The following is a 27,987-nucleotide window of genomic DNA, read 5'->3' on the forward strand; positions in this document are numbered from 1 at the left end:
GGGGAAGACCGGAATTCCTAATATATCTCCTGCAAAGGAGAGCCCCTTGGCTTGTCAGAAACAGGGAAAGAGTCAGGGGAATTCACCTGAAGTGGGGAGGTGTTGCTGTGCAAAGTCATATCTTCAGGGATGGAGCAATCAGGAGGGCACTGGTCCCTCTGCCTCATGGTGACTTTTCACACCAAAGTTCTGTCCTGTACAGGGTTGAGGGAAAGGAGATGGTTTGGGGGAGATCTGCCATAGGTCCTCACTGAAGATGCTCTTCTCTCCTTGCTTAGTGCTGCAGGACTGTGCCCAAACCTGAGTCCTGCTGAGCATCCTGCCCTGTGTCACCCCATCCATAACACTGGGGCACAGATCAGCCAGGTGAGATATACACTATATAAATAATAAATAATTACATTTTGTAAATATAAATACAGAGGATGAGACCATGGAGTGTCCGGCCATCAGCACAAGGTCCATGCACAAACTTGTTCAAGGGCAGAAGGCACTGAGGACAGGAAACTGACAGGTATTCCTGTAGACCTCCATTGACATCAGCAGTCTCAAAAAGTTTTGAAATATATGTTCAGAATGAATCAAAGGCAAACTCTGTGGATGAAAGCAGACCATCATTTGGACTGTTCTTTGAACTAATTTACTGTCATCCCAGGCGATGCTCCGAGTGATGTGCTGGGCAGGGAGTGGAGCCCAGGCGGTGGGTGGGACACAGCCAGTGAGGGGCACACACACTGTTCTGCAGCTGGGAGGCTGCAGTGCACTGGAAGCACAGTGAAGAGGCTGCCTGAGTCACATAGCACTGAGCACAGAGGAACATAAACAGGCTCTGCTTCTTCTCCCATCTCCAAATGAGAAATTAAACATAGCCAGCCTCCACAACACCTGCTGGCACCAGACCAGGGAGACAGCAGGACCTACAGACCATGGGAGCAAGATGTGAGTGTGGGAGCAGACAGGTTTTTGGTTACTGGCCATCATTTCTTGTGGCCTTTGTGTGGCAGGGACTGGCCAAGGTCAAGCTGACCTGTGTGTACTCGACAGTGGTGGCAACTGCAGGGAGAGTGGGGCTGGGCACAGTCCCTGGGGAGAGCTGTCACAGGAATGTGACTCCTCCAGCCTCATATGGAGCCCAGATGCTGTGTGAAGGCTGACCCAACTCTGCTGTCCCCCAGCAAGGGCAGGTAACTCCTACTCTAGCACCTCAAGTTGGGAGGGCACCATTTAAAGTACCAACAATGGAGACCACTCCTGAGCCTTTCCCTTTCTGTCCCAGCTTCTGGGTTGTAAAGCTGGGCTAAGAACAATCCCAGAGGTGCCACTGGGACCAGGCCTGGTACAGGTCTTCTAGCATCTTCTGAGTGACTTCAGCCTCCCCAGCTGTGGGAGTGCTGGCCCACAGTAGCAGGAAGTGAGGAGCTGTGCCCTGGGAAGTCGGGACAGGGTTAGAAAATCTTTCTTTTCCCAGAGGCCTGTAAGAAGCATCAATAACAGGGAGCTTTGGCCAAACCTGAGAAACCACCTCTCAGCAGTCGTAAAATGGTGACCAATTCCACACTGTGACAACGGGCTTGCTTTAGAACCAGCTGGGTTTATTTTTAGGGTATGAAATGGTTACATGACACAACTGTGTTAAAGAATTTAATGGAACAGTGCTAAATACCAGACATGCCTGCACATCTTTGCTTTTAACTACTGAGAGGCTGAAATGGCAATTGAAATGATGCTACTTTGGTGACTCTGCCTCCCAAAGCCTGAAGCAGGATGGATGGTGTCTGTAAGTGCTCTGACAACAAGAGGATCCATTGAGTGACACAGGGCAGTTATTCAGCTCCTTGCTAGAACTGTTCTACTGGCACCCTGGACCTCTGCTTGGGAAAAAGGCAGAAAGAACCTGCTGTAATTACAGAATTTCCTGTAGCCTTTACACAAGAAGAATTCCACTGCTTCCAGTTTCCTGACATGATTCCACTGCCCTCTTACAGAAAGGGGTGTTTAACGTTTAAGGAAGACTTTCTTAGTGATACAAATCCCTCAGAAGCCATCATACTTGTCCTCAAACTATGTGGTCATAGTGGTTTAGATTTGTGCCTGTGAGGGCAGTAAGGTGATATGAACAGTACTGGGGTGTGCATTCTGCTGCCTGTTGTATCTCAATTTAGAACACCTATCTGCTCCATACTGCACAGGACAGGGATGCTGTCTAACTTGACATGTTCTGATGGTGGCCTCTCCTGTTAGGATAATTCTCAGCACCAAATCAGTGGTTGATGCCTCCTGGCTATGCCAACTTCAGTCTGCAGGACCAGCATCCGTTCCCTGCCTCCCAGCACTGCAGGATGGGAGCAGCCTTTTGTCCAGGGCCTGGGGAGGCAAAGCACAGTTCAGCACAGTAGGCAGGAACCTGGGCTGTGCTATTTGAAAGCCCTGGCATGAGTGCTGGTATTCACTGTTTTACATAACAATTCAGTGCTTTTGTCCAGCATTTGCAGGGATACAAAATGAATCCAGTCTGTTGGTACAGCACTTACCAGGGACCAGCGTTTAAGTTATTACTAAAGCAAACAGAAAAATCTTCACCTATAATTTCCAGAGGTACAATATTTGCTGTAGATTAACACAGTCAACTACTATCGGCAGAGCACTTTTTAAACTCCTGTGAAAATTAGCTAAAATCACTCTCAAAGTCCTCAAATGATCAACACTTCAGAATTTATAATTTATCATACTAGTGATCTTCTTGGTAGACATGCTCTTGCCTACATCTGCTGTTTAAAAAAGGCTATTTGATTTCTGAAATAGCATTAAGCACAATTTCTGTTCCTTCCCCCACAATCAAACAGCAGCGGCAGCAAGGCTCAAACTCGGTAGGTGAGCCTGGAGGACAGGCTCTGTTATTGTCTTGGAATGAGTCAGAATGGGCAGAAATGTTTGGTGTTAATACAGTCATCATTGTCTCTACTTTGTCATGAACAAGCAGCTCCAAAGCAGAGCCCTCTGGTGAGGGGTAGGGCTGAAGGATTCTCAGGATGATTGCTGATGATGTGGACAGCCTTGGCTTCCCAGCCAAAGGGTTTTATTTTGTATTTATACAAAGATAATAAGGACACCACAGGCTGTGTCTCAGGTTCACCGTACACTTCAAAGACCTGCTGGGTGAGATGCAATAAAAACATAGACAGTCCCATAAAAGAAACCTCCGGTACATCTCCACAGTGCACACTTTTTGCCTGTTTCCAGACACTTTTTGGGAAAGAGTTCAGACTGACAACAAGTGACTGACAGTAAATTTTCCTCTGTAACCAAGGGAGGAAATGCACATCTAACTGTAATGTTATTTTGTTTTTTCTACAACAATGCTAGAAAACTCAGCATATTTCCACAGAAAATTCTGCAGGAGCCCGGGTTGGACCCCCAAGGTCACTTCCACTGCACACAGCCCCATGCAGTGGGCTGGAAGCAGGGGCTTGCCGTGGTGCTGTTCATCGCTCTGCCACATGTGTGCTGACTCACTGCTGTCCCCGGGCACGGCACAGCTTGGCAGCCGGGCACTCTGGCAGCGACAAAGTCCTGGACACACTCTTTGCTCCTGCTGGGCTTCAGAGGCCAGGCAGGCACGGGACCACCTCTGGACCCCGCAACTAATCCTTTCCTAGGAGAAGTCTATCACAAATACAAGCAGCAGCAAATCCTCTAAGCCCCTCACTGCTGGCTGGTTTGTTCCCAGCAACCAGGAGTGGAAATCCATTCACCATTTCTGACCAGCTGACCCTGGGCATCCAGAGCCTTGGAGGTGCCTGCACTTTTTGGGGATGTTGACAAAGGGCTGCCAGGATCTTGGAGCTCCTGTGAAGCAGAGAAGTGCTGGAGACATGTCTAATTTCTGGAGGCAGAGTTAGATCCTTCAAAACACAGGGTTTGTTTGTCCTCTTCCTTCCTGGCACAGAATGGAGCTTTTTTCTCAAGAGGCGGTTTTTCAGTACGGCTCTGCAGGGAGGGGAGGGCACGAGAGGCCAAGAAGGGTGCGAGACGGGGCCCCGAACCACACGCCCTATGCAAGTGCCTTGGCGCCGGCTTGGGAGGAGGATCCCGGGCCGGGAGAGAGATCCATAATGCATTTTTGCCACCAGAAGGCAGCGGGGAGCTGCGGTTGGGAACAGCTGGTTTTCGCAAGACCTACCCCAGGGAGAAACAACAGAAAGAGCTTCTCCCTCTGCTAATTATAACCTGCCTTGTTACAGTTCCCTTGTCCAGCCCCCTTCGCTGTCCTTAGGAAAGCGCAAGATACAACAATATATAGAGAAAGCAATTTTCTTATGATTTTCTTTAGAAAATAGATATGCATCAGACTTATCTTGCCCTCCCGCCTGCGGAAACCCTCCTGGGGTGAGCCTGGGCGTAGACCCCACCCCAGCATGAACCACCCCCTCAAGCAGCTGCGGCGCTGCTGTTGTTTTTAAAGAGGGAGCTAAACGTGCAAAGTCCCTCTGCCCTGCAGCTCCAATTTATGACCCAGTGGTTATTAGGGATACAGTGAATGCACATGAAATCCTTGCTAGCTGGTTGGAGCCACCGTGGCCACAGAGCATTGTGCCGTGACCCTCCCTGCGGGCACTTGCTCCTCCATACATCTGATACACGATGCGGAAGGAGCTGTTATTGGGAAGTGTTTTTTCCTGGGGGGTTGTTTCTCAGAAGCAAGTGCCGGCACATTACAGAGTTCTCTGACTTACAGGGTTCTTGATGGCAATTTAATAGATTGCCTCAGTTTTCTCTGAGGGCCATACACCAGAAGATGATGCTCCATAGCAGGGACAACTGAATAGGATGTATATCCCACCTGGGCTGTTCTGACAATGGAGTATTTCAGCACCTACCTGCCTTCATCAGCAAGTTGCATTGGGTGTTAGAAATCCAATTTCTCAAGTCATTCAGGCACATCTCCTCAAAAAGCCAATTCTGCTAATCCAGCAGAGATCAAACCATGTGTCTTTTACTTGATTTGCTAACAGCTGGGACAGGGGCCCAACACCAGCCACGGGAGAGCCACACGAGCACGCAGAAGGAAGCCACATGGAGGGCGGCATGCTGGTAATAGAAAGAGGTGCAGCGTAAAACCACATGCAAGATTAAAGTGAAAACAGTAGGGAAGTATAAAAAATACGGATCAAAAGACAGTGTGCAGGGTACCGACCACATCTGGGTCTCTGTCTTCCTTAAAAGAAGAGAGTGGTGAGAGTTTTTTCATCAGACACAGACAAAAACCCATTAAAATGGATGAAATGTGTGTTTTCTGCTTTCCAGCCTCTTCAGTTCCAGCAGCTGATGATTGCAAGTGGGAGAGTGGCCAGTCTGGAGAGGTTACTGAGTTAAGTGCTGCTAATTCTTTGTTTATTGACTTCAGTAAATTTGGATTAGGGTGGGCCAGGGCTTCCAGGTGGTGGCCTTGTGCTATTTACATGGCATGTCAGGAATGCAGCAACTCTACCATGATTTTGCTTGTTTTTTAAGAGGATATGGTGGGGAAAGCAGAGAGCTGAGGAGGAACACTGTGCTGAGGCCAGCTCAGTTAACCCAGAGTTGCATCTGGCTCCAGATGCCTGGTTTCTTGTGCAGGGTTGGAGGAGCTCTTGTCCCCTGAAGCCAAAGGACAAGTGGGATGTGGGTGGGGGGCTCCTGGGCAATCCTGGCCACGGGACTTCTCTGGGGCACGTGCCCCAGAGCAATTACATTGTTATGGGAGAAGAATAACCTTCCTTTCTTCCTTCCTTCCTTCCTTGCTTCCTTCCTAGGGTCATTCTGGTCATCATGTTGCCCCTCTTCCCCCTAAATAACAAACCCATTTACCTCTCTCCTTTCTCCCTAGGATATTGTGTGTTTTAATGGAATTTCAGTTTTAACTGAATTTCAGTTGGAATTAATCACATCCAATCAATCTGTCAAAATTTAAGACATTCAGAAACTTGACCATTTAAAAATTATTTATTTTTCTTTTTTTGGAGGGGGGGAGGAGTGGATTTTGTTTGTTTGTTTTGTTGTGGGTTTGTGTTGGGTTTTTTGTAGGTTTTTTTTTGGGGGGGAGTGTCTTGGTGTTTTTTTTTTTTTGGGGGGGGGGAGTGTTCCCCAAAACAAACAACTGCTTCCAAACACAAAAAGCACAAGCCCTGAGCCAGACAGCCCCCAGAGGTACTATGCAAGGTGGTACCAACTCAAGAGGTTATCGTAGAGGAATTATCACAGAGCCATGAGCAGCTGGGGGAGAGCAGCTATTGTCAGTCAGTCTCTGATCTGGTGAATCTGAAACATGTGAGCTAAAGCGGAAAGACTGTTCCAGCACAGTGTCTCTTTTGGCCTTGCTCCTAATCACACTCACAGCCCCTCTCTGTGCCCCGGCTCTCAGAGAGCTGTGGGGATCGAGCATTTTCTTTGCAAAAGGTTTTGGGCATTGCTGATGCCCTCAGAACACCAAGGTGTTGGCAGTCTCTTGCTGTTGCTGGCAAGTCTTCAGCTGTGTTTAAATCCAAAGGGCAACCTGCATTTCCCTAGTGAGGGAATAACTCCTGTTGTAAATGTTGCAACCATGCTTGGATACAAATGCCTCAAGTGTGAGACCCTCAAGGACACAATTCTGGGGATATATAAGGGCCACTCTCAAGCAAACCTACACCAGGTCCATGAAAGAACTGGCAGAGAGGGGCACAACAGAAGGCAAATGGTGCCCAGCAAACTGGTGCAATGCCTATGAGAGCCAGGAGAGCTGGGTACAACCATCAGGATTTCCCTAACTTACGTCCAGACTAAACCTGCACCTACTGTCTTGTCCTGGGTAACTCTGAATTTCTGGGTTCCAGAAGTTGTCTGTAAAGTTCCTGTTCTCAGGGACACTTCCCAGGCTGTGCAAATTATATCAGGTGGATAGATTGTCTTCTTCCACCTCAGTACTGTGTCTGCCTGTCTCTTTCCATCTGTGAGTGCTCTGTTACTGCTTCTCTGTCAATTTTTCTTCTGTTTATCTGCTACAGCTTATTACAGTTAATTTATAACACTTCTTACATCCATGTTTATTAGCTCTGAAAATGATGGGACTTCATTATTTCCCTTTAAGATGATTATCCTCCCCCGTTGTGATAACATTCATGCATCTTTACCCATCCTTCTCTCATGCATTGTCTCCAGAGATGTCTTTGTAACAAAATGTGTTTTCCATGGAAAGCATTCCAGGGCACATGGACATTGTTCCGTACAGAGATGTGAGGCTTGCCTTCCCTCCTGCAGTTCAAAGTTTGAAAGAGCAAAAGTCAGTGTTCTCTCATCGGTTGTCTGTCTTGACTGCCTGCTCTCTTGCCAGTGTGATGTCCCTCCTGTCACGCTGACATGCTGGATTTTCCACTCACTTCTTGACAGTTTTCCAGAGGAGACAAATCTGAAAAGATGTACTACTAGTGCTTGAAATGCAAGAAGAACTCTAGCAATGTGACAATGCACTAAAATGATTTAGAAAGGAGGAACACTTTGAAGATCAAGTTAGAGGCAATTAAGGAAGAACCAGTGGAAAGCACATTAGGTTTCTGTCTGATAACACTCAGGACAAGAAAATTCCCCAAAATGGAATTACTCAAAGTTCTAGTGCACTTATAAACTAAGCGTTGCCTCTCACCTCTGAGGCGTGCATATTCAGGCTCTGCCAGTCTCACCACACTGCCTGATTTCTGCCTTTCCAACTGCACTGCCGAAGTCAGAGAAAAACACACTTCCCGAGTGTTTGTCAGAGGGACAAAGTAAATCTGCTGCAATAAAACCTGAACACACCAAAATGTTTTTTCCTTGACAGTGTAGTGTTTGCCATGTACTAGCTGCCATTTTCTTTCTTTCATCTTCCCTGCCCTGGCACTCTAGAGTCTAAAAATATCACCTTCTCAGCTGCCAAAGAAGTTAAATCTCTGGTGCATGATTCTTCTGTTTCCTTTGCTCATCCCTTTTGTTTTCCTTCTGGATTATGTCTTCCGTGTTCATTCTGCATTTCTTTCATCTAAGTTCAAACATCTTGAAAATCCCTGCATAGGATATGCTTTTAGCATTTTTTTTTTTTTATAAACTTACATTACTCTTACATTGCTCTGTTCTCCTCAATGACAAAGCAGCACAGGCAAGAGCCAGCTCCAGGGCTGCCTGCCTGTGCCATGATTCAGCAGGCTGTAAAAGGAAGGAATGTTTTCTTTTTTGGGAAAGGGTGGGAGAGAAAGGTGAAGCACAAGTTTGTGTATATTGACTTCCTGATATTTCTGTGATTTCAGCAGGAGTATTATGCTGTCCTGCAGTCATGTTGGAGCTAATAACCTATTTCAAAAGAAAGGCTTGAAAGATATTTGGTGGAAAAATGGGTTTGCCTGGATTGAGGAGAGCACTTGCTAAAATATACTGCTTTGTTACTCTTTAAAGTATTTTTCCATATTGTTTTTAGGTTCTTCTTGAAGCCTTTGATATTCCTGTGTTGCCTGTTGTTTGCAACTGTTCCCCTGCCTGTCTGCATCTTCTGCTTAGTCTGGATATAGCTCAACAGAGCAGTTTAGGAATCAGCCTGGTGTCTTTCTGGAAAAATGCGTTTGATTCCAAACTTCAGTGCAAGAAGGGATTTGCTGATTTCATTTATGCTGAGCCTTATTTCTGAACGCTGGGGCCCTGCTTGCTTTGTCCTAACACGGTGGAATTTTCTCTGTGGGGAAACTTAAACTGCTGACTCATTGCATCAACTCAAAACAGATTAATGTTTACAAAGGAAAAAAAAAAACCACCACCTTTTTCTTTCTTACTTTTCGCTATTAATATTGGATTTGTTATTCTTACAAAATACCACCTATCTCCTGGAACAGGCTGCAGTCCACAGACCACACAGGAGCTTGCTTTGAACTGGGTGGTTTGGTCACAGCTTTCTATGGAACTGCTCTCAGCTGATGCAGCTCAGAGACAACTCAAAGGTGCTGTAACTTTCACGGTACCAGGAGCCTATTTTCCTCATTGTGGGGCTGTGTTCCCTGCCCTCCCACATGGCTATGCGTGCAGCAGGACAGGGAGACTCCTCAAGTTTAATCTTGACCTCATTCATGTGGTGCCATCAAGCCTGGCATCTCCTTCGGCCTGTCTGTCGGCCCAGCAGGGACACTTATTTCTGTGTTTCTTTACTGAGTTGACATACAAATGTTCAACATTCACACAGTATTTCACCTCTACAAAACTACGTTACTTTCATTTTCAAAACACAGCACAGGTTAAAGGTTCTGGAATTGCACAAGGCCTTTGAGCAAGCAGCTGCTGAGCAGCACTGCCATGTTTCGAACACACCGGAGCCCCCTCGGCTTGTAATTGAGGAAAAAAACCAGCAGATACACTGAATTTTCTGAAAAGGCAAGAAAACCTGAACGCCTTTTCTAATGAACGAGGAGACACAAAGATGGCTTAGCTGTTTAACACAATGGAATTTTACGAAGCGTCGGGTGAGGGGCGTGAGGGGATGCGGGGGGGGCGCGGGGAGGGCGTGAAGTGCTGGCCCCGCCCCCTTCCGCCCCTTACCGCCCCCTACTGCCCTCAATGCTCTGTCAGCTTCCGCAGCGCCCCTGGACCGAGACCCGTGGGACCCCGCCCACATCTCAACGGCCTGCCCGCAGCCACCCAATCAACCAGTACTTCCTGCAACCTCGCCAACCAATGACAGCGCTCCACGAAGGGCAGCGCCGTTGGGGGCGTGTTTAGAGGCGGGCCGGCTGTTGAGCGGCGGTGATATTAACCAATCAAAGTGCACGAATGGCGGCTGGGCGGGCGGCTGGGCGCGCTCTCCGCCAATGGGAGAGGCTGAGCGCCGTGAGGCGGGGGAGGGGCTGGCGCGCGGCAGATAGGCGGGCGGCGGCGGGCGCGCGGGCACGTGACGGAGGTGAGGGGAGCCCGGACACGGTGGCCGGGCCGGCGGAGGGTGAGTGTGTCTGTCCGCCCCTGCCCTCCCTCCACAGCCGCTGTGCCTCCGGAACATCGGGGCGGGGAACGGACCTACCCGCGGCGTGAGGCGGTGGGGGAGCCGGGCCTGTCGTGGGGCGTGCGGCGGGGCGCTGCTGGGCCCCGGGGCTGGGCGACTCGTGCGTGGTCCCGGCCCCAACCTGGGGGTGGGAGGGGGCGGAGACCCCCGGAGCTAGGGCGAGAGGGACGACCTGGGGGTGCCCCTGAGGCCGGGGGCCTGCGCGGGGCTGTGGCGGCGGCGCCGAGTCCCGCCCGGCACCCGCAGGGCTCGGGGAGGCCTGGGGGCAGCGGCGACTCTTCTGGTAAGTTCTGGGAGCGCCCTTCTGGGCAGCGGCTGGTGCCAGGGCCGCGGGATGGAACCGGGAGGGAGGCGAGGGTCGGGCGTAGATGTGTGCAGCGCGTGGTTCAGGTTTTATCTGGCTACGTGTTTCAGTGTCGGAAATAATCTTGAATGTGCTCCCCATGAAGTCCCGCAAGGGGAGAACAGGAGGTGGGTGCGGAGCGTGGCGGGGGCCTGGTAGGGGCTGTGCGAGGGGAAGGAGAAGCCTCTGGAAAGGGGGAGCTTAGGGCGCGGAGTTGGAGGCCCAACAGGTGAAGTGCAGGCGAGGAATCTGCAGCAGGAAGTTACGGGAATTTAAAGGAATTGAAATGCCTGCTTTGGTTTTTGTTCCCCAAATATTGTTTGCTTTGGGTGTCTTTAAAATAGTGTATAAATGACATCTCATTTTTTGGCTGAGGATTGTATTGTGTGCTTTGAAAAGAGAAGACCCTACACCTTTGAATTAAAGCGTGTAGAGCACACTGCTTTCTTATCTGTACCGATTCTAGAGTGTGAACTTTCACATTCAGGTTTGTGGTTCAGAACTTTCTAGGCTGCAGAAAGAGAAATGCTGCAGGTGGTTTGGTTGTGAAGGGAAAAGGACGTGTATTAATGGTAGTAGTAATCATAAGGGTCCAGACCTCAACATGATCAGTGTTAACATAATAAATGCTGCAGAGCTTCTGCAGATCATCGTGGAAAACTCCTTCTGGAACTTATTTAGAGTATGTTAGATGTCTGAAAACTGGTCTCTAGGCATGTAATGTATTTCTAAATGCAGTGTGTTTACTTAACGTCGTCAAGTAAGCACAGTTAGCACGTGGGTTTTATGGGACAGTTTTGCAGTTGTGGTTTTGGTTGTTACTAAAGTACTGCAAAGAGATAGCAGAACTATAATAATGTATGAGCTAATGCAGATAAAATAATGGCTAAATATAGGTTGGTATATATATGTTGCTCTAGGTTCAGGCTGAGGTACCTGACTTAAAGACTACTTTATTGTTAATTTGATTGTATTGACTGTGTTTGATGGGCTTATGCAAAACACTTAATAAAATTGGGAAGACGTCTGAGTAAAACTTTGTATTTGTATTAATATCTAGTATTTCTAGTCTAAAAAAACATCGTGAAGAAGCTACTTGTGCTTTATCGCCAGCATCACAAGCTGTGTATAATATGTAAACTGCTTTTTGAGATCACCTGTCCTCCTCGGAAGGGAATCTAGTGTAAAATAGTAAGAAAGTTTTTTCAAATTCTCTCAGATTACCCTCTCATTGGCTGTGCTGTAGCACTTTCCCCTGAGTAAATGAATAAATCCTTTACAGAGAATGCGCTGAAACTTGCATTTAGCTCTGCCTTTTACTTCTTTTTCTGGCCTTTGATTTTCTTCCCGTGGTAGTAGTCATGGTGGCAGCCTGTTCTTGCTGGAATCAGTTCTATAGCAGGACAAACTTGAATTGATTTCTAGGTGTGATGGTTTCAAAGATCTTGGTGTCTCTCCAGATCTACTCCCACCTAATATAATTTTTCTAGCTGCCCATCTGTTTTATGAGGTCAAAAAGCCTCACAGTTCTGTCTTTACCCTTCAAGGACTTCCAGTTCTGCAGGAAGGATATCTATGCTGACAAACAATATCTGCTTTTTGCTTCTATCCTCTATCTGCACTGTTGTAAATTATTTTTAGAAACTGGCATATTTGAAATGCCTATTAAAAGCAAGCTTTGTTGCTTTCCCTTTTCACACCTTATCCCTTGCCTGGTTTGTGCTCTCTACAACCCAAAGAGGAGGCAGCCTTTTCTGTGGGACTCTCCAGAAGAGGTTTGGCTAATCCTTTACAGGAGACTTCTTCCTCATGAAGAAGTGTATCCCAGGCACCCCTTACTAAAGAAAAAAAAAAGGTGTGTAGGAGGGTAAACCACCACCATGGAGAGTTCTTGCCTCTCTTCTCTTGTTAGTGAGGTGGTTTTCTTTAGCTTTATCTGCTGTTCATTGAGTTATGATGTTAAAGACGGAGTCTTCACAATGCTGGAAGTTGTCCAGCTGAAAAACAGTATTTCAGGGAGAAAAAGTGTTGTCTGCATTATGAGTTGTATATACATGAAAATAATTTTATTATATCCCCTTTTGAGGGGTGCTGAGACACTATTGGTTGTTGAAATTACAGTATTTGGCCACATTTTTCAGATTCACCATGGTGTCCATCCCCCAAGTCTGCCTAAAAACAGGTCAGGCAGGTGCAGGTGACAGACCTGCGCTTGAAATTGTGGCCTTGAGCTGCCAACAGCTTTATTTCCTCTGTCCTTAGCTATTTACTTTCACTGGTACTGCTACAGCTCTTTTTGCTTTTGCTGCTGGGTTGGCCTGGGGTATTGATTCAGGGTTAAAATAACATGGCAGAAGGACTTCGAGCCATCTTAAACCAGCGCTGGTTCATCATGAGGCTGTGTAAACAGTTACCCTGGCACCGCAGAGGAGGGAGGATGTGGAAGGCAGCAGGGATTGTGAGATGTAGAAGAGATTTCCTCTGCTCTTCAGTAGTTCTGACTTTAGGAAATTGGTGCATTACCAAGTAGGATAACTGAGCCTTTGCTCAAAACCCACAGAACTCTCATTTGAGAGGGAAAGTAGATATCTGTGTCTCAGCCTTTCTGTTCTTGTCTCCTTGCAAATTTCTTTTTTTCTGTGTGTTGAAGAATCATCTTTATGTTTGACTTAAAATTCTTCTTCCCAAATTCTTGGCTTGCATGAGGTGTTGTCCTTGTTTTCAGTGGTGTGCTTCTGCTGCAAACACCACACTGAAACCCAGTGTTTGGAGCACAGGACTTTGCTAGCAGGTTTTGTTCTTCCTTTGCTTAAGTCACTCAGCTGAGATTTCAGGTACTGCTAGAACAGAAACCATTGATGCTCATCCAGTTAAATTGTCTGATTGTAGTGACTTATTTTCGTAAGATTTATTTAGTCTGACTGCTAATTATGTAAGAAAACCAGTGCGTAGTAAACCAGATAGCCAGTAGCCATTCAGATGTAGTTATACATGCTGAAATACACTGTATTAAGAACTGGCTTGATGAACCACTGAAATAGATTAGTAACCAAGGAGATGATCAAACTGGTTTTGCAGGCTCTGTTTGACCTGACAGGGAAGTTACTAAACAGTATGTTCTGGGAGAATGATGCCACAGGACTTGAAGATCTTTTCTATGGGTAATTTCACTCAATTCCAGGGGATGTGTATGTTGGGGAGAATAGTGACTACTGTCTGTTGTATGAGTTTCCAGTGTTGTGCCAATAATTAAGAGGAACTTTCTCCTTTATGCCCAGAGAAAGGGGAGTTATAAATAAAAATTACTGTTTGAAGATGCATGACTTTCTTGAAAGCCTTGAATTCCAAAGGTAGTAATCACTTAGTCCTACATGTTAGGAGTACTGTTTTTAGGGTAAGATCCTGATTCTCTTTCTGAATCCCTCTCTAATTAGATTTTGAATTTACTTTGTGGAAGAGTAAAGTCTGTAGTACAGGTATCCAGGAGTTTATTTCCAGCACTGCTATAGATATTGTAAATACTGGGGTAAAATTCAGCCCTTTGACAATCAGGTGAACAGTGCTTAAATGTCAGCTCTGAAGTTTTCTGGGGTGGAAGCTGGCCATGGGTATTGGCAGAGAGAAAACAAGTAATTTGTAACACTGACAATCTAGAACTCTGGGGTTGCAGTGGTTTTCCCGTCAATGGGAGTGGTGTGCCAATGACTGTAAGTGACTAAAGACCTTATTAACAAAAAAGTACATGGAGTTGTTATCTCTGACTTGAAACGTTGTTATGGTGAAAGTGACGGTTGCACTGAAGTAGAATGGAGACATCAGAAGCTCTCCCTTATTATAAAAGTGTTCCTTTGTTATTGGCTTTCAGCAACTGCATGATCAGAAATACACCAACCTTCAGAAATACTTCACAGTTGAACCTGAAGAAGGGAGGTGCAGGCAGAGTGAAAAATGGCTAAAGATGGTAATTGCTTGGAAACTGGACACTTCTTTAAGGGAGAAGTCTGATTGTAATAGAGTAGGTGAGAGTGTCTGAAGGGTAGACCATGGTTGAGGTGACTAATTGAACAGCTGTAGTTGCCAACAATTTAAAGTTCCACTGAAAAACTGATTTATGCCTGTTTTGTATAAAACCTGAGTTGCATCTCTCTCCCCCTCCCCTCCTCTTCTATTTAGGAATAACCTAATTTACTAGGGCATAATTGTGTTTATGTTGTGTCCCTAAGGATTGTGTTAAGTGAATTTGAATTTTTTTTCCTGTAGTAGTGCATCCATTATGGATAGAAGTAGCTTTTTAAATATCGAAAATGTGTGCTTCACTTAAATTGCTCTTCTGAGAACATAGTGCCTTTTTTCTACTCTTTAGTCAGCTTTTTATATTGTTTCAGGTTAAACAGAATAAGGATTTTGGCATGATAACTGGCAGTTGCAGAATAAGCTACCAGCCTGTACTCAAGGTATATGAATGGTAGCTTATGTTGAATTTGGGACTGATTTAATATGTAGGAAGTGTCCTAAGCAGCTTTCTGCAGGGATATAAATTTGTGACAGTTGCTTCCCAATGACTGTAAGGAGGTAAGGACATGAAACTAGATTAGCTTCTCTTCAGACTTTTTTGGCTGTCTTTCTCTCTGGGGGGGAGAAGCTTGCTTGGGAACTTGACCATTAAATACTTCTTCCTTGAAATGAGGTTCATCAAGGCCTCAAATTCAGACAGAGCATTAAATAAGTACAGCAGGGTAGATACCTGTGGCTCTGTCAGGAGCACAGGCATGCAGCAGCATTCTGCTCCTGCTGTGTGGTCCCTGGCAGAATTGTCTGGTTTCACTAAGATGCTTTGACAGAAGAATTTCTGAAGCCACGTGACTTTGCCACTTGGGTGTGAGTGTTTACCGAAGTCCATTTGCTGCTGACAAATATTTTCAAAGGGTTGTAGTTGGGGTGGGATTGTGAAGTAGGTAATTATTACATATGAAGTCAGTACTAGTAGGAAAGTTGTGGGGGATGATTTAATTCTTTCACCAAAACTGCCATGCTGGTTGGCTACTGATGAGATTACTTAAAGGATTACTTGCATGCTAAACCATTAATACCCTTTGCACAAGGTTGGGAGGAGGGGTGCAGAAACTCCTTCCTTTTAGGAAAGGAAAGAATTTTAGGAGATAATTGGCTCATTTTTAACCTTGGTATTTTTAAGATTAACTTTGTCATATCACTTTCCAAATCATGACATGCTCATTCTGTCTGCATAGGATAATTTGAAAGCAGTTATAAAGCTCTATTATCTTCCTGAATTGAGCTCTATTTTAAAAATATTTAGTGATGCCCTATTGGTAAGGTATGACAAAATGAAACCCTTTCCATGGAAAGGTGTTTTTGTGCCATCTCATCCGTGGTTGCTTCAGTCACACAGGGCACATCCAGAGCTCTAAAGAAAATTTTTTCAGATGAAGTTTCAGACTCTTGTTTCTATACTGCTTTTATGCTGGTGGGTATGAGTTTATTCAAAGAACATGTTATCTGTGCAAGAAGAATTTGCAGCTCCAAGGGTATTGATGTCTGCTTGACTGTTTTCAGTCCTTGGTTTTGTATTGTGGATCTCACACTAATATTAAGAGCTATGAGCTGTTTTGAGGTCTGAAACTATTTTCAGTTTTGGCTGTACACTGTGCATTAAGCAAACAAGCTTTGCTCATATATAACAGCCCTTGAAAGTTTTTGTTAGCTATTCCTTCTGGAATGATTGTCCTTTTGGCTCGGAGGTGTTTGGGTGCAGTTGCCTGAACTGAGTAGGGTATGTTGGTGCATATGCATTTGGATCATAACCTTCAAGGCCATCACTATTGTTGGAAAACCAGCTGCAATTGCATGTTGCTGTAGTGACAAACTGGCCATGCCTTCAGCTCAAGTCTTTAAAATACAATTTTGTTGTAGTTATAAAACTACAGTTATAAAGTTGTAGAATCCTCTCTGTCATTAGAAGTAAGTTAAAGAATAATCTAAGAATGGTAGATCTAGAGTGAGCATAGTTTTAGAATATTAGATAGTGCTGATAAGCCTTTGAGAATTTAAACTCTTTTAGTTGCCTAAACATGCTTTAGAAACTTGAAAGTTTGTTTCCTAGCATGATCTTAAGCCCCTACAGGCAGTGCTAACTGCTTGAGTTATGTTTGTAAGTCTGCAGGGTTGTAGCATGAGGTAGGTGTCTAAGGGAAGGAGGGAGGAATATTTGGTTTTATACTTGTTTTCAAAAATAATTCAGTCTCAGTTATATCTCTGGTTTTGGAAGGAAAATTTGGAGTGGGATTCATAGGAGGAAAGATGAGCAAGGTGCGGGTTGTTGTTAGGAGGGTTTTGGACAGCTAAAATTGAGCAGCATTCTGGGAGTGTTGCTTTCTATATCAGCCTAAAGATACAGTGGTCTTGTTTTTCTGGGAGGAAAATCAGGTTGAAACCCATTTTACTTGCATGATATTTTAAGCTATGGCTTGCCAATGTCTATGGTGTTTTAGGTGTGACAATGTGCTGAGCACCTTATGAATTAGTTTAAGTGTGAAAATGTAGGTCTGTAAGGCTTTGGTTAACAGCTACTCTTTCTGTGGTCATCTTGTTAAATTAGAGATTGAAAGAAGGGAATTGAATCAAGTGGCAGTTTCTAGGTGCTTCAAGGCACCTGCTTATAGGCATCTGCCAGTAGTAGCAATGACTGGCTGGCAGTAATTCTACAACAAAACCTGAGGAAGAGGTTTGATGACTGAAAACAGAGCTCTGCATTTGAAAGGACCAAAAAATATATCAAACAGGAGATGAGGATTGATTACTCTGCAAAAATTACTAGTTTTGAATAAAGTAGAAAATTTTATTTCAATTTCTGGACTGAATGGAAGCTTGAGTTCCTGCATGGTGTATTTAAAGTCCTTCATAAGCACAGAACAGATTTTATTTTTAGGCTTTTACAGCCACATATGTTGTGGTATCATGTATGTGTCTTCTGTCCTGCTTATGGGCTGTGGCAGTGTAAGACCAAAATTATGACACTTCTGCAGCATGAGCTGCAGAACATGCACATGTGGTTCTCCACTCAGTTAATGTCTATTTGGTATTAAATACTTAGCTTTATGTTGTGTTCCTCCCCAGCTTTTAGAGCTGTCTCAGGCAGATGCAGTAAATAACAGAGCTGGACAGATAAGTTTGCACTTCACCTGTTGCCTTGGATGCTCGGGTTTGTACCAAGCAGCAGTGTGGTGTTCTGTGTGCAGTGCTGGCTTGACCACTTTGCCTTGTCTTATTTATTCAGAACATGAAGCTGAAATGGCTACTGTGTGTGACCCTGCTAGCCCTTGGGATCCTTGCTGTTCAGGCACATGATACAGATGAAGACAATGATGTTGATGATGTAGTTGATATTGAGGATGACTTGGATGATGGTATTGACGAGGTGGAAGAGTCAAAGTCTGAAACAAGCAGTCCTCCTCCAGCTCCAAAGGTTTGGCATAGAACTTCTTTTAACAATTAAATTACTGCTTGTGTTTTGGTTAATGGGAGTCTGATCAGATTTGTCTTTACTTTCTTAACCATTAGTATGTTGTAAAATTATTAAAGATGTTATCTGGGAGTAGGGCTTGAAATTAAGGTTGGCTGCTTTGTTCCTATTCTCATGCTCCCCATGTTCTTCCAGAAGACTTAGATCTAACCTTGAAATCTGTGGTGTATCAGGAGTTAATGCTAAAATTTCCAGCTAGGAATATACTTGAGTTTTGGTTGCAGACAACAGCACAGCAACTTGGCACAATCAGCAATATTTATGTAATTTCTGTATCTGTGCTTCAGGAATGTCCAGGTGAGCTGTACTTGAGTGTAAGAGGGAGTGTGAGCTTTTATATGCCTATATTTCTGTAGAATATAGAATGTGTCTTGAAAGGTTCATAAATGCCCCCCCCCCCCCCCCTTTCCCAATAGGTTACTTACAGGCCTCCTGTCCCAACTGGTGAAGTGTATTTTGCAGAATCTTTCGATAAAGGAACTCTGGATGGGTGAGTATAACGCAAAGGATGATTCAGTACAGCAAATAATGTAAAATCTGTTAAAAGCAATGCCACCCTCTCTGCAGAACTTGTGTTATTCGAAACTGAATCCAAGGGCCACTGTTCAGTTGGGAATACAGTAATGGCTTCTTGAAGCTAGCTGTTCAAGTGCTGAGTTAAACCACTATTTCCTTAAGTTCTAGTAATAAAGGGGAAGTGAGGCCATTACATTTGGCTTTTTTACTTTCCTCAGGTGATGTGAGGATGGTAAGGGGTTACTTCTGGTTTGGTGTGGTGGTTTTTGTTTTTTTTTTTTTTTTTTTTTTTTTTTTTTTTTTTTTTTTTTTGTGGTGGTGTAGTTTTACAAGAGCAAGGTAATTGCTCATGAGACCATGGTCCTACCTTGGGGTGGGAAGTGGCAAACAAGAAAAGTTTGCAGGCTTGGGAACAGAACTCTTCAGGACATCAAGATATAGGGGTGTAGTCATGAGGCAGCAAGGGCTGCCTTATCTTAAGGGCAGGATTTTTAGTGTGTATGGTTGGGGGGAAATATGTCTGTCCAACCATTGGATATCTGTCTTCTAGATGGATCCTTTCCAGAGCCAAGAAAGACGATACAGATGATGAGATTGCCAAATATGATGGTGAGTCCAACCCAGGTTTTGGATAATAAATGTTGCTGATGTTGCTTGTCATATATGAAAAAAGTGGTCTGTCTTTTCTGTATCTCATCTAAAATTATATTCACTGAAGAAAATTGGAGGAATGTTTATATACCTGGCTAACAATATAAAATATAGTTCTGGTTTAAACAAAAATATCCACTCAGATTTTAAAATGAATGAACGCTTGGTCAATTTTTTTCCCCAGGTAAATGGGAAGTACAAGACATGAAGGAAACAAAGCTTCCAGGAGACAAAGGGCTTGTAATGGTAACTCGAGCCAAGCATCATGCAATTTCATCTAAACTTTCCAAGCCATTTGTGTTTGATACTAAACCCCTTATTATACAGTAAGTAAAGAATAATTTGGTGTTCTGTTGATTCCAGGGTGACGAGGTAGCAAGCTGAGCTAGCTAACTTCCATAACTGAGCTTGGGTTGTCTTGGGGTCTAGATGACACAAGATGCTCTAACATACTATTTTAAACTGTTTTGAGTAGGAGTAAAATAGAAACTGATTCCCAAAGTGGAGAGTTAGTAACAGCATGGGTCCTTCTGAAGCCTGGAAAAAGAAATATCTGCAAACTAGACTTAGTAACCTGTCTTGTGGCTTCAGTTCATTTGATTTAATTGTCGTAACAAGGTCAGGCAACTGACTTTTGTACTGCTAATTGTGGAAGTCCTTGGCCTTTTGAACGAACACTGGTCTGTAAGTAGGTCAGTGCACTTTCTTATACAGTAAACTGCCCCCTGTTTCTGAGGGGTAAAGACGCATTTGTTTCCTCCTTCCTGTGGTTTAGTTAATTTGCCATGGAAGATGAACAGCTTATATAGCTCTTGTCTTGACTGTTGTAGAGGAATCTACTTGCATGTGTGACAGACTAGCAAGTCAGGGGGAAAACATTCAGTGAGAACAGTTGAACTGTGCATTATTAGTAATGCTATTAATTTTAAACAAAGAGTAAATTAATTTGTATTTGCACAAGATAGTAAATTGGTCACTTTGCTTTGCAGTGTTTAGTTTTGGCTCAAAATACAAGGCTAAAAATAAAGCCCAATGGTCATCCACTCCAGCTGCTGGCATTGTGAGAGAATCAAGCATACTTGGCTTATTCCTGACAGATGTTTTGCCTTTTTCAGGCTCCTTGGTATCCCTAAATATACTGTTGCATGCTTATAACCCTAAAGGGGCTTCTCCTAATATCCAATTGATTTTGCTTTGTGGTCTTGCAAGTTGAGTTGTTTGTTTACTGTACTAGCTGTGGGGAAAATAATTGGTTTGCCTCAATCCCTGCTGAAGTATCATGCACCAGAAAGCTTTTTCTTTCTTCTCTCTACTTCTAGGTCATTGTCTTCTAGGCCAGCACTCAATTTCTTTAATCTTTTGTCAGGCTAATTCTTCTAAATCTTCAATTTTTTAACTGTTTCTTAGGCTCTTGTGAGTATTTTCTTTGTCCTTATCCTTACAAATCTTTATAAATCTGTATGACTGTATCTTTAGTATTCACTGGGTAAGTGATTTAAAGCAAACAAGAACAAAACAGTGTTACTGTTAATTTGTACTGAAAAAAATGTAGTTGTATATTACAAAAGTATTTTTTCCTCATGTGTAATGTGCTCTCCCTTCTTCTATCCAAAACTAAAATTAGGTATGAAGTAAACTTCCAAAATGGAATTGAGTGTGGTGGGGCCTATGTGAAACTACTTTCAAAAACCCCTGAGTTGAACCTGGTGAGTAATGCTACTACTTTTGGGTATTAGCTGTGAAAGAACTTGGAAGTTTTTCTTTGCTTCTTTCTGAAGAAACCCTTTTAGTTAAGGCAGTGGGGCCTGATTGCCCAAGTGCTTTGCACTCAGCATTTTACCAGTGCTTTGACTTGGAGAGGATAAGTGCTGAAATATGATGGCCCCTTGAGTGGAAACTGAAGTTCCCTAATAGCTGAGCAGTTGTAGACCTTTGCCAAACTTGGCAGTACTTCAGGTTTTCCTGGGTTCTGGAACGAAACAGGAGGTGCTTAGGAGAGTATCCAGCTCCTGAGGCCTAAGAACTACATTTTGTCCTCTCATTGAAGTGGTTCAGCCTGTTCAAACAAAGCTGACCTGCTGGGTAACCTCGTGTAGGCTGTTGTAGCCTATGGGTTTTCTTTAGCCATTTTCCTCAACTTTATAGGATGTACCTTTTATGATTTGTTATCCGTCCTTCTTTCCTTCTGCAGTGTCACTGGAGTTATGCTAAAAAAGCTTAAACCCAAGGTATCAGTATTATTAATACCACTTCCAAACTATTAAAAAAACTCCAAAACAAACACCAACTTGGCTGCCTAATCAGTTTCATATGTGCACTGAATTTTCAGATAACATTAGTGAGAGCAAATAGACTTGCAGAGTTTAGTTGTGATTATATCCAGTTAGATTGAGGCAGCACCCCAGTTCATAAATGTAGACTAAATGCAGCTTGGCTTCACTTTGTATCGAAGAAACTCAGTGGCCTTGCTAGCTTTGATTATTGCCAGTAGCTGATACTTTTAGTTGTTAGCTTTTAAAATACTTGGTTGTAATGTGGAGATATACTTAAACACTGTGGGTGTCACACTAATCTTTTGGGTAAGACTTGAATAGCTGCTGTTTTCCATGTGGGAAAGTAGAGCCCAAAGGTGCAAAATGAAATAGCTGGGATAGTTATCTGCACACTAGTTTTTCTGGAGACTTATGTGAGGAGCATAAGCTTTAGTGTGGGGACTTCATGGGCTTGATACACAAGTTGCAGAATAGTTTTTAATGAATTGGCGATTCTTATGCCAGACAATGACTTAAGTTGTATTCCAAATAATGGAGTGAAGTATTGCATTGTTTTCAAAGGACCAGTTCCATGACAAAACTCCATATACAATAATGTTTGGCCCAGACAAATGTGGAGAGGACTATAAATTGCACTTCATCTTCCGGCACAAAAACCCAAAGACTGGCAAATACGAGGAGAAGCACGCAAAGCGTCCAGATGCAGATCTGAAGACTTACTTTACTGATAAGAAGACTCATCTTTATACTCTAGGTATGGTGACTGCTAACTACGTGTATTAATAGTTACTACGTTTTCTGCACCAAAAGCTCATAAAGTGAGCCAGATGAACAGGTGAATATTTGTGCCAGTGCACCACACTTGAAAGCTTCAAATGCAGAAAGTGATTGTCTATGCAAAGGTTTATTTCATCTTTCCAGGAAGTCTTGATTCATGTAAGAAAGATCATGTGACTTGAACTTGATACTTAAAAGAGAACTGAATTTCAGGGTAGTTGTAACTTGAACTAAGTATATTTGAAATAATTATCAGCATTTATAAACTTCCGGAATGCTGCCTATGGGTGAAGTGGGGTACACTAATCATTAGATGTAGAGGCATCATATTTTTAGTTTTGTTTGGGTTTTTTTCTGGTTTCATGTACCGGACAAACTCAGGCATTCTTGAAATAGTGTCTGATACATAAGCTATGATCAAAATCTTTCAGGAAGCACTTGGGGGCATCTCTAGCTTTTGGTACTACAGAGACAGCAGTAGATAAAAAAGTGAGATTAAAATCTTGTAGTAGTAGGAAGTCTTAGTCTGGAGTAAAATATGAGTATATACATTCTTACTACTAAAGCAATACTTACTGTGCCAAAGTCAACTTGTTGTGGTTACTGCTAAATTATTCTACAAGCCTCTGCTTCTAACACACATAGGACTTCTGCCAGGAGTCTGCCTTCTCACAGGGTGAGATGTGGTGCATCATCACTAGTTGCACTTTGGTGGAAGGAGAGGGGTTCTTAGCAGTTCTTTAAAGCAGTCGATGGGTAGGTGGTAGCTTGGGTTGTACAGTGGGGATGAGTGATGCTTTATGACTCATTTGTATCGTACATGCAATGATTACATCAACTTTTTTCTTTACAGTCTTGAATCCTGACAATAGTTTTGAGATACTGGTTGATCAAACGGTTGTCAACAGTGGGAATTTGCTAAATGATATGTCTCCTCCTGTGAATCCACCCCGAGAGATTGAGGACCCAAATGACCAGAAACCTGAGGACTGGGATGAGAGACCAAAAATCCCAGACCCAGATGCTGTTAAACCAGATGACTGGTAAAGTGTTGGAAGGGTGTGGAATTGAGGGAGTCCTTAGCCCCATAATTTGGTCCTGATCAAAATGTCTTTCTCACATGACTTCTGGAAGGTTTTGAGTCTCACCCTTGTAATCAAAACACTGTAGATTTAGGCACCTTAACAGCACTTCAGTAGACAAAGGCAGCAAAAAAGGTTCCACATCCTCTGGGAACTTCTGTTTAGTGCTCCTGTTCCTACATTGGCCACAGACAAAGATTTTACAGAAATACCTATGCTACCTGTTGGTTTCATCCTTGATGAGATGAAAAGATGAGCTGCAAAAGGTATAACTGAAGGATCTTTGTAATTTGTGTGGTGTATAGATAAGGTAATTGAAAAACCTGATTGCCTAAATCAGAAACTGATCTTGCTTTTCTGGCTTTGTAATTCTTAGACTCAATTTCAAGCACGAATGTGTTTTTGTAGCTGCTGCTAAGAAGTGGTGTTTGCTGTAATATGCCCCTTCTAAATTGGTTTAAAAATAATTGGTAGTAGTAGTACTTTGCAGTTGGCGCTTTGATATGCCATGAGGCATGTGTTAGGATTGCAAGGCAATTCCTTTCTGAAATCATGGGGTGACCCTGACAGAAGGGAAGGTGACTCGCTGTCTAGAACAGTGGGCTTGTTCAGAATCTGTGGAGTCATGCCACAGGCTTAAGAAGTCGTACGTGTTGTGTATGTTAATACATAATGCTCTGCCCTCAAGGGATGAGGATGCTCCCGCAAAGATTGCGGATGAAAACGCTGTGAAACCAGAGGGCTGGCTGGATGATGAGCCTGAGTATGTAGCAGACCCTGATGCTGAGAAACCTGAAGATTGGTGAGTTTGCTGCCTGTTGCAAATGGCAGGAAATATTTCCTGACTTTGGTACTGACTCTTGCAGTTCATTGTTGCTTGCTGACAAAGTTGCTGCTGAGCTAAGGCAGTGGTCTGAGGATTCATGTCCTGCATTCACCTCTGAATTTTTCAGCTTTTCTGTGACTGTAAGCAGAACAGGGCGGGGATGTTTACTGTGAAGTAGAACCTGCTTGGAAGGGGCAGTGGGGGAGGTTGTGCTCAGGGACTGACTTCTGTTGATCTTCTGTGCACCACAGTTAGATTTTGAAGTCCTTTTTCCTTCTGCAGTATGTTTATCTATAGACCTATGCTATACAAAGTTTGTGTCTCCATTTAGTGGTAGGAATTCTGATTTTCCCAGAAATTAGACGTTGTCTGAGCCTTATTCTGTATGAAGGCAAGGGTTGGACTTCAAAACTGAATTTGCCTTTTCAGGGATGAAGATATGGATGGTGAATGGGAGGCACCTCAGATTGCAAATCCTAAATGTGAGACAGCTCCTGGCTGTGGTACCTGGCAGCGCCCAATGATCGACAATCCAAACTACAAAGGCAAATGGAAACCTCCTATGATTGATAACGTGAACTATCAGGTTGGTGTTTTCATGGCTTAAGCTGGTGGCCAACACAGCATCTCTTACAAAAAGCAGAATGATTTAGATTCAGCAGATGTAATTAAAAATTCAAGTGCTGTTATGACTGTACTGTTTGAAGTGTACAGATTGAAAGTGCTTTCTTACCAGGCATCGCTTCATTGTATTGATTCCCAAAGACTGAGTTGCAGCTGTAGATGTAATTAAGTGCAATGGATTTTTATATCTCTCCATTCATAATGGGCTGAAAACTAAAATTTGTCTTCTAGTAGATGAGGCTGGATGTCTTTTGCCTTTTCTAGGGTATATGGAAACCTAGAAAGATCCCAAACCCAGATTTTTTTGAAGACTTAGAACCTTTCAAGATGACTCCCTTCAGTGCTGTGGGACTTGAGTTATGGTCCATGACATCTGACATCTTTTTTGACAACTTTATCATCTGTACTGAGAGAGCTGTGGCTGATGATTGGGCCAGTGATGGATGGGGACTGAAAAAGGCAGCTGATGGTGCTGCAGAGGTGAGAGAGGAAGGTTTGTGTGCTGCTGAGTGGAACAGTAGATGCACACACTTCTGCTGTTCCCTCACAGCCTTTGTCAATATATACCTGTATGTGTACATACAATATGTAGCCTGCTTGGGCTGAGGGTTTTGCTAAACGAGGTCAGAGCCTCAATTCATAATTACAGTGTGTTAATGGTTGCTATAAGTAACTAAGTACTCACTGCTCTCTTCTGAGTTTTTGCTCTGATATTTGGACTGTTTAGCCTAATTCTTAGTTTGTAAACTATGGAAAAAGTACTTGTAGAGGTTAGCTTGAATTTTTTGAGGTCTGAAATACAACGTTGAAAGTTGCAAAAAGCCTCTTTGAAAATTCTGTAGCTTAAAGTTAGCTGCTAGAGCTTGCTGTATGGGGTGGAATTTGAGAGTTTTTTTGGTCTTACAGCCTGGTGTTGTGGGCCAGATGATGGCAGCTGCTGAAGAGCGTCCCTGGCTTTGGGTAGTCTACATCCTCACTGTGGCTTTGCCAGTGTTCCTTGTTGTCCTTTTCTGCTGTTCTGGGAAGGTAATGCATTTCCTCTGGTAATTAGTCTCATGTTTAAAAGTAGGTTCAGTAAAATGTGCCTGAATGTCACAAATAATTGCCTGGGTTTGTCATTGCCTTTCAGAAACAGCCAAGTGCTGCAGAGTACAAGAAGACCGATGCTCCTCAGCCTGACATAGTGGATGATGAGAAAGAAGAAGAAAAAGATAAAGGGGAAAAAGAAGAGGAGGAGGAAGAGGAGGATGCAAATGAGGAAAAGCTTGGTAGGTAAACTAGATAATCTTGAACGATGTTCTCCATGATGGAATAAACCAGCAGGATTGGCAGATATGGAGTAAAGCCAATGGTGAAGTGAAGATAAGTGAGGAAGGAGAATGATTTTTTTTTTTTTTTTTTTTTTTTTTTTTTTTTTTTTTTTTTTTTTTTTAAATTTCCCCTTGAAGAGAAGCAGAAAAGTGATGCTGATCTAGGAAGTGCTAGTCAAGAGGAAGAAGAGGAGGAGGAAGACAGGAAACCTGCATCAGAGGTAAGAGTGCTTAATCTTTCAAGGAAGCTTGTGCATTTTCTTTCATAGGTTATGTAGAACAGGCCTTACTACAGTGTTAAAAGTTAACCTGGTTCATGTGACCCTCCTTCCCAGTTCAGATCTTTGGAGAACTTAATCACCCTGAAGAATAGGAATTGCTGTGGCTGACTTCAGCAGGGTACCCTGCTAAAGGCACTGCTGTAGAGCAGTAGAGATGGGAGTGGGACTTGGCAGGCATCTTCTTGAGGCAAAAGGCTTATTCAGATTCAAGTGCAGTCAGGATGTGACCTTAGATGCTCCACACTGACACAATGGCTGACTCAAGAATGGGTGGAGTGTTGTTTGAAGTTAAAGGATTCTCCCAGCAGCAGAAGCTGTTAAGCACTCCCAACAAATAGTGTGCATCCATTGTGAAAACAAAGAATTTGCCTGTTTGCCACAAAGTACACAAAGCACTAGGTCCTTTCAAAGACTAAATTCTAATGTAGAAGTGTAAGTGGGTTATTCGTCATATATTTTCTCAAAAATGGTTATTAGGTGTAGATTTAGATTTTATTTTATTGATGTTTACACAAGTTACTTTCTTGCAGGAGGAGGAAACTGTGAATAGATCACCCAGAAACAGAAAGCCAAGGAAAGATTGAAAAAAGTCATAAGAACTTGATCTGTGATTTCTTTTTTTTGTTGTTGTTTTCAAACATGGTTCTGGGAGAGGACCTTGGACACCTTACATTGAAACTTGGACAAACCTCAAGATTTCACCATCCACAGGTTCCAGTCACACTATCCAATGTAAAGGAGTGTCTAGCAGTAAAATATTTGCAATCATCTGTTTTAAAGAGCATCATTCCTGTAGAAAGAAAGCATTTAATATAATGGGCTGTGGATTTTGGAATGTAACATAACTAACCTTTTCATTTTTGGTTTAAATATTCTTTTCTGTTCTTAAGTAGATTGGTAGAATTTTTCCAGTCTCAAACCTTGGCTTAATTTAATATATTAATTAGTGAAATATAACAATGAATCCTGAAAGTGCTAGGTGATAAAAATGCAGTTTTATAACTAGTTTTTTTTTTACAAATATGTAATTTCCTAAATGTCTTCATACCCCTTAAAATTTGGTAATTGTTTGAAGAAAAGTTGTCAATGCATTTAACAGCACCCCTGCCCTCAAAAGAAAAGACAGCTAGAGGGGATGTATGGAGAAACCAGTAGTGAAACTCTCTAATCAATCAACTTCATTTTTGTGGAGGAGGTAAAAGAGGAAGAAGGGGAGTAGAAGGAAGGGGTCAGGCAGTCTATAGGATATATGAATATTGTGCATGGCTAAAGCCATGTTAAATGTTGACAAATGATCTAGGATTTGGAGTGGGTCATCTTAATGTGGCATTTAATCCTGCAGAGCTTTCAGACAACCAAGTTTATTTGTTCTTGAACTCTTTGTAAAGCTGAGGGTTGCTGGGGAGGTGTGGTTAAGCTACTTCCCTCTTTGCCCTCTGTTCAGCCACCAGTGTTTTCCTCTCTGTGATGATACGGCTCTTCCTGAGAGCAGCTTTGCCTCAGTTGCTGAAGCACTTCATGTTCAGCTCATTGTCAAACTCGATTTCATAGCTAGGCCTACTCATTTCCAGGGTCCAAACACTGAATAAGGCAGTGTCCCATATCCTCTCACTGTTGTCACTGTATGTCTGCTGTAGAAATGGGGGAGGTAGACAGGTAGGCAAGTTGAACTGTTTGTTAAGGAAAAAAAAACCAAAAAAAAAAAAAAAAAAAAAAAAAAAAAACAAAAACCACAACCAA

General features: G+C 43.3%; 1 protein-coding gene across 1 annotated transcript; it reads left to right on the forward strand.

Moving 5' to 3' along the window:
- The first annotated feature begins 9,922 nt into the window (after positions 1–9,922).
- On the forward strand, positions 9,923–27,977 carry CANX (calnexin). The gene is made up of 15 exons (XM_062501950.1): positions 9,923–9,964; positions 17,662–17,850; positions 18,324–18,397; positions 18,974–19,032; positions 19,259–19,400; positions 20,699–20,780; positions 21,909–22,101; positions 22,978–23,167; positions 23,895–24,008; positions 24,462–24,618; positions 24,921–25,136; positions 25,563–25,682; positions 25,786–25,924; positions 26,105–26,187; positions 26,778–27,977. The coding sequence occupies exons 2-15, from the start codon at positions 17,665–17,667 to the stop codon at positions 26,829–26,831; spliced, it is 1,809 nt and encodes a 602-aa protein (XP_062357934.1). The 5' UTR covers positions 9,923–9,964; positions 17,662–17,664; the 3' UTR covers positions 26,832–27,977.
- Positions 27,978–27,987: the final 10 nt, after the last annotated feature.

Source organism: Cinclus cinclus, chromosome 14, assembly GCF_963662255.1.
Source record: "Cinclus cinclus chromosome 14, bCinCin1.1, whole genome shotgun sequence".
Lineage (NCBI taxonomy): Eukaryota > Metazoa > Chordata > Aves > Passeriformes > Cinclidae > Cinclus > Cinclus cinclus.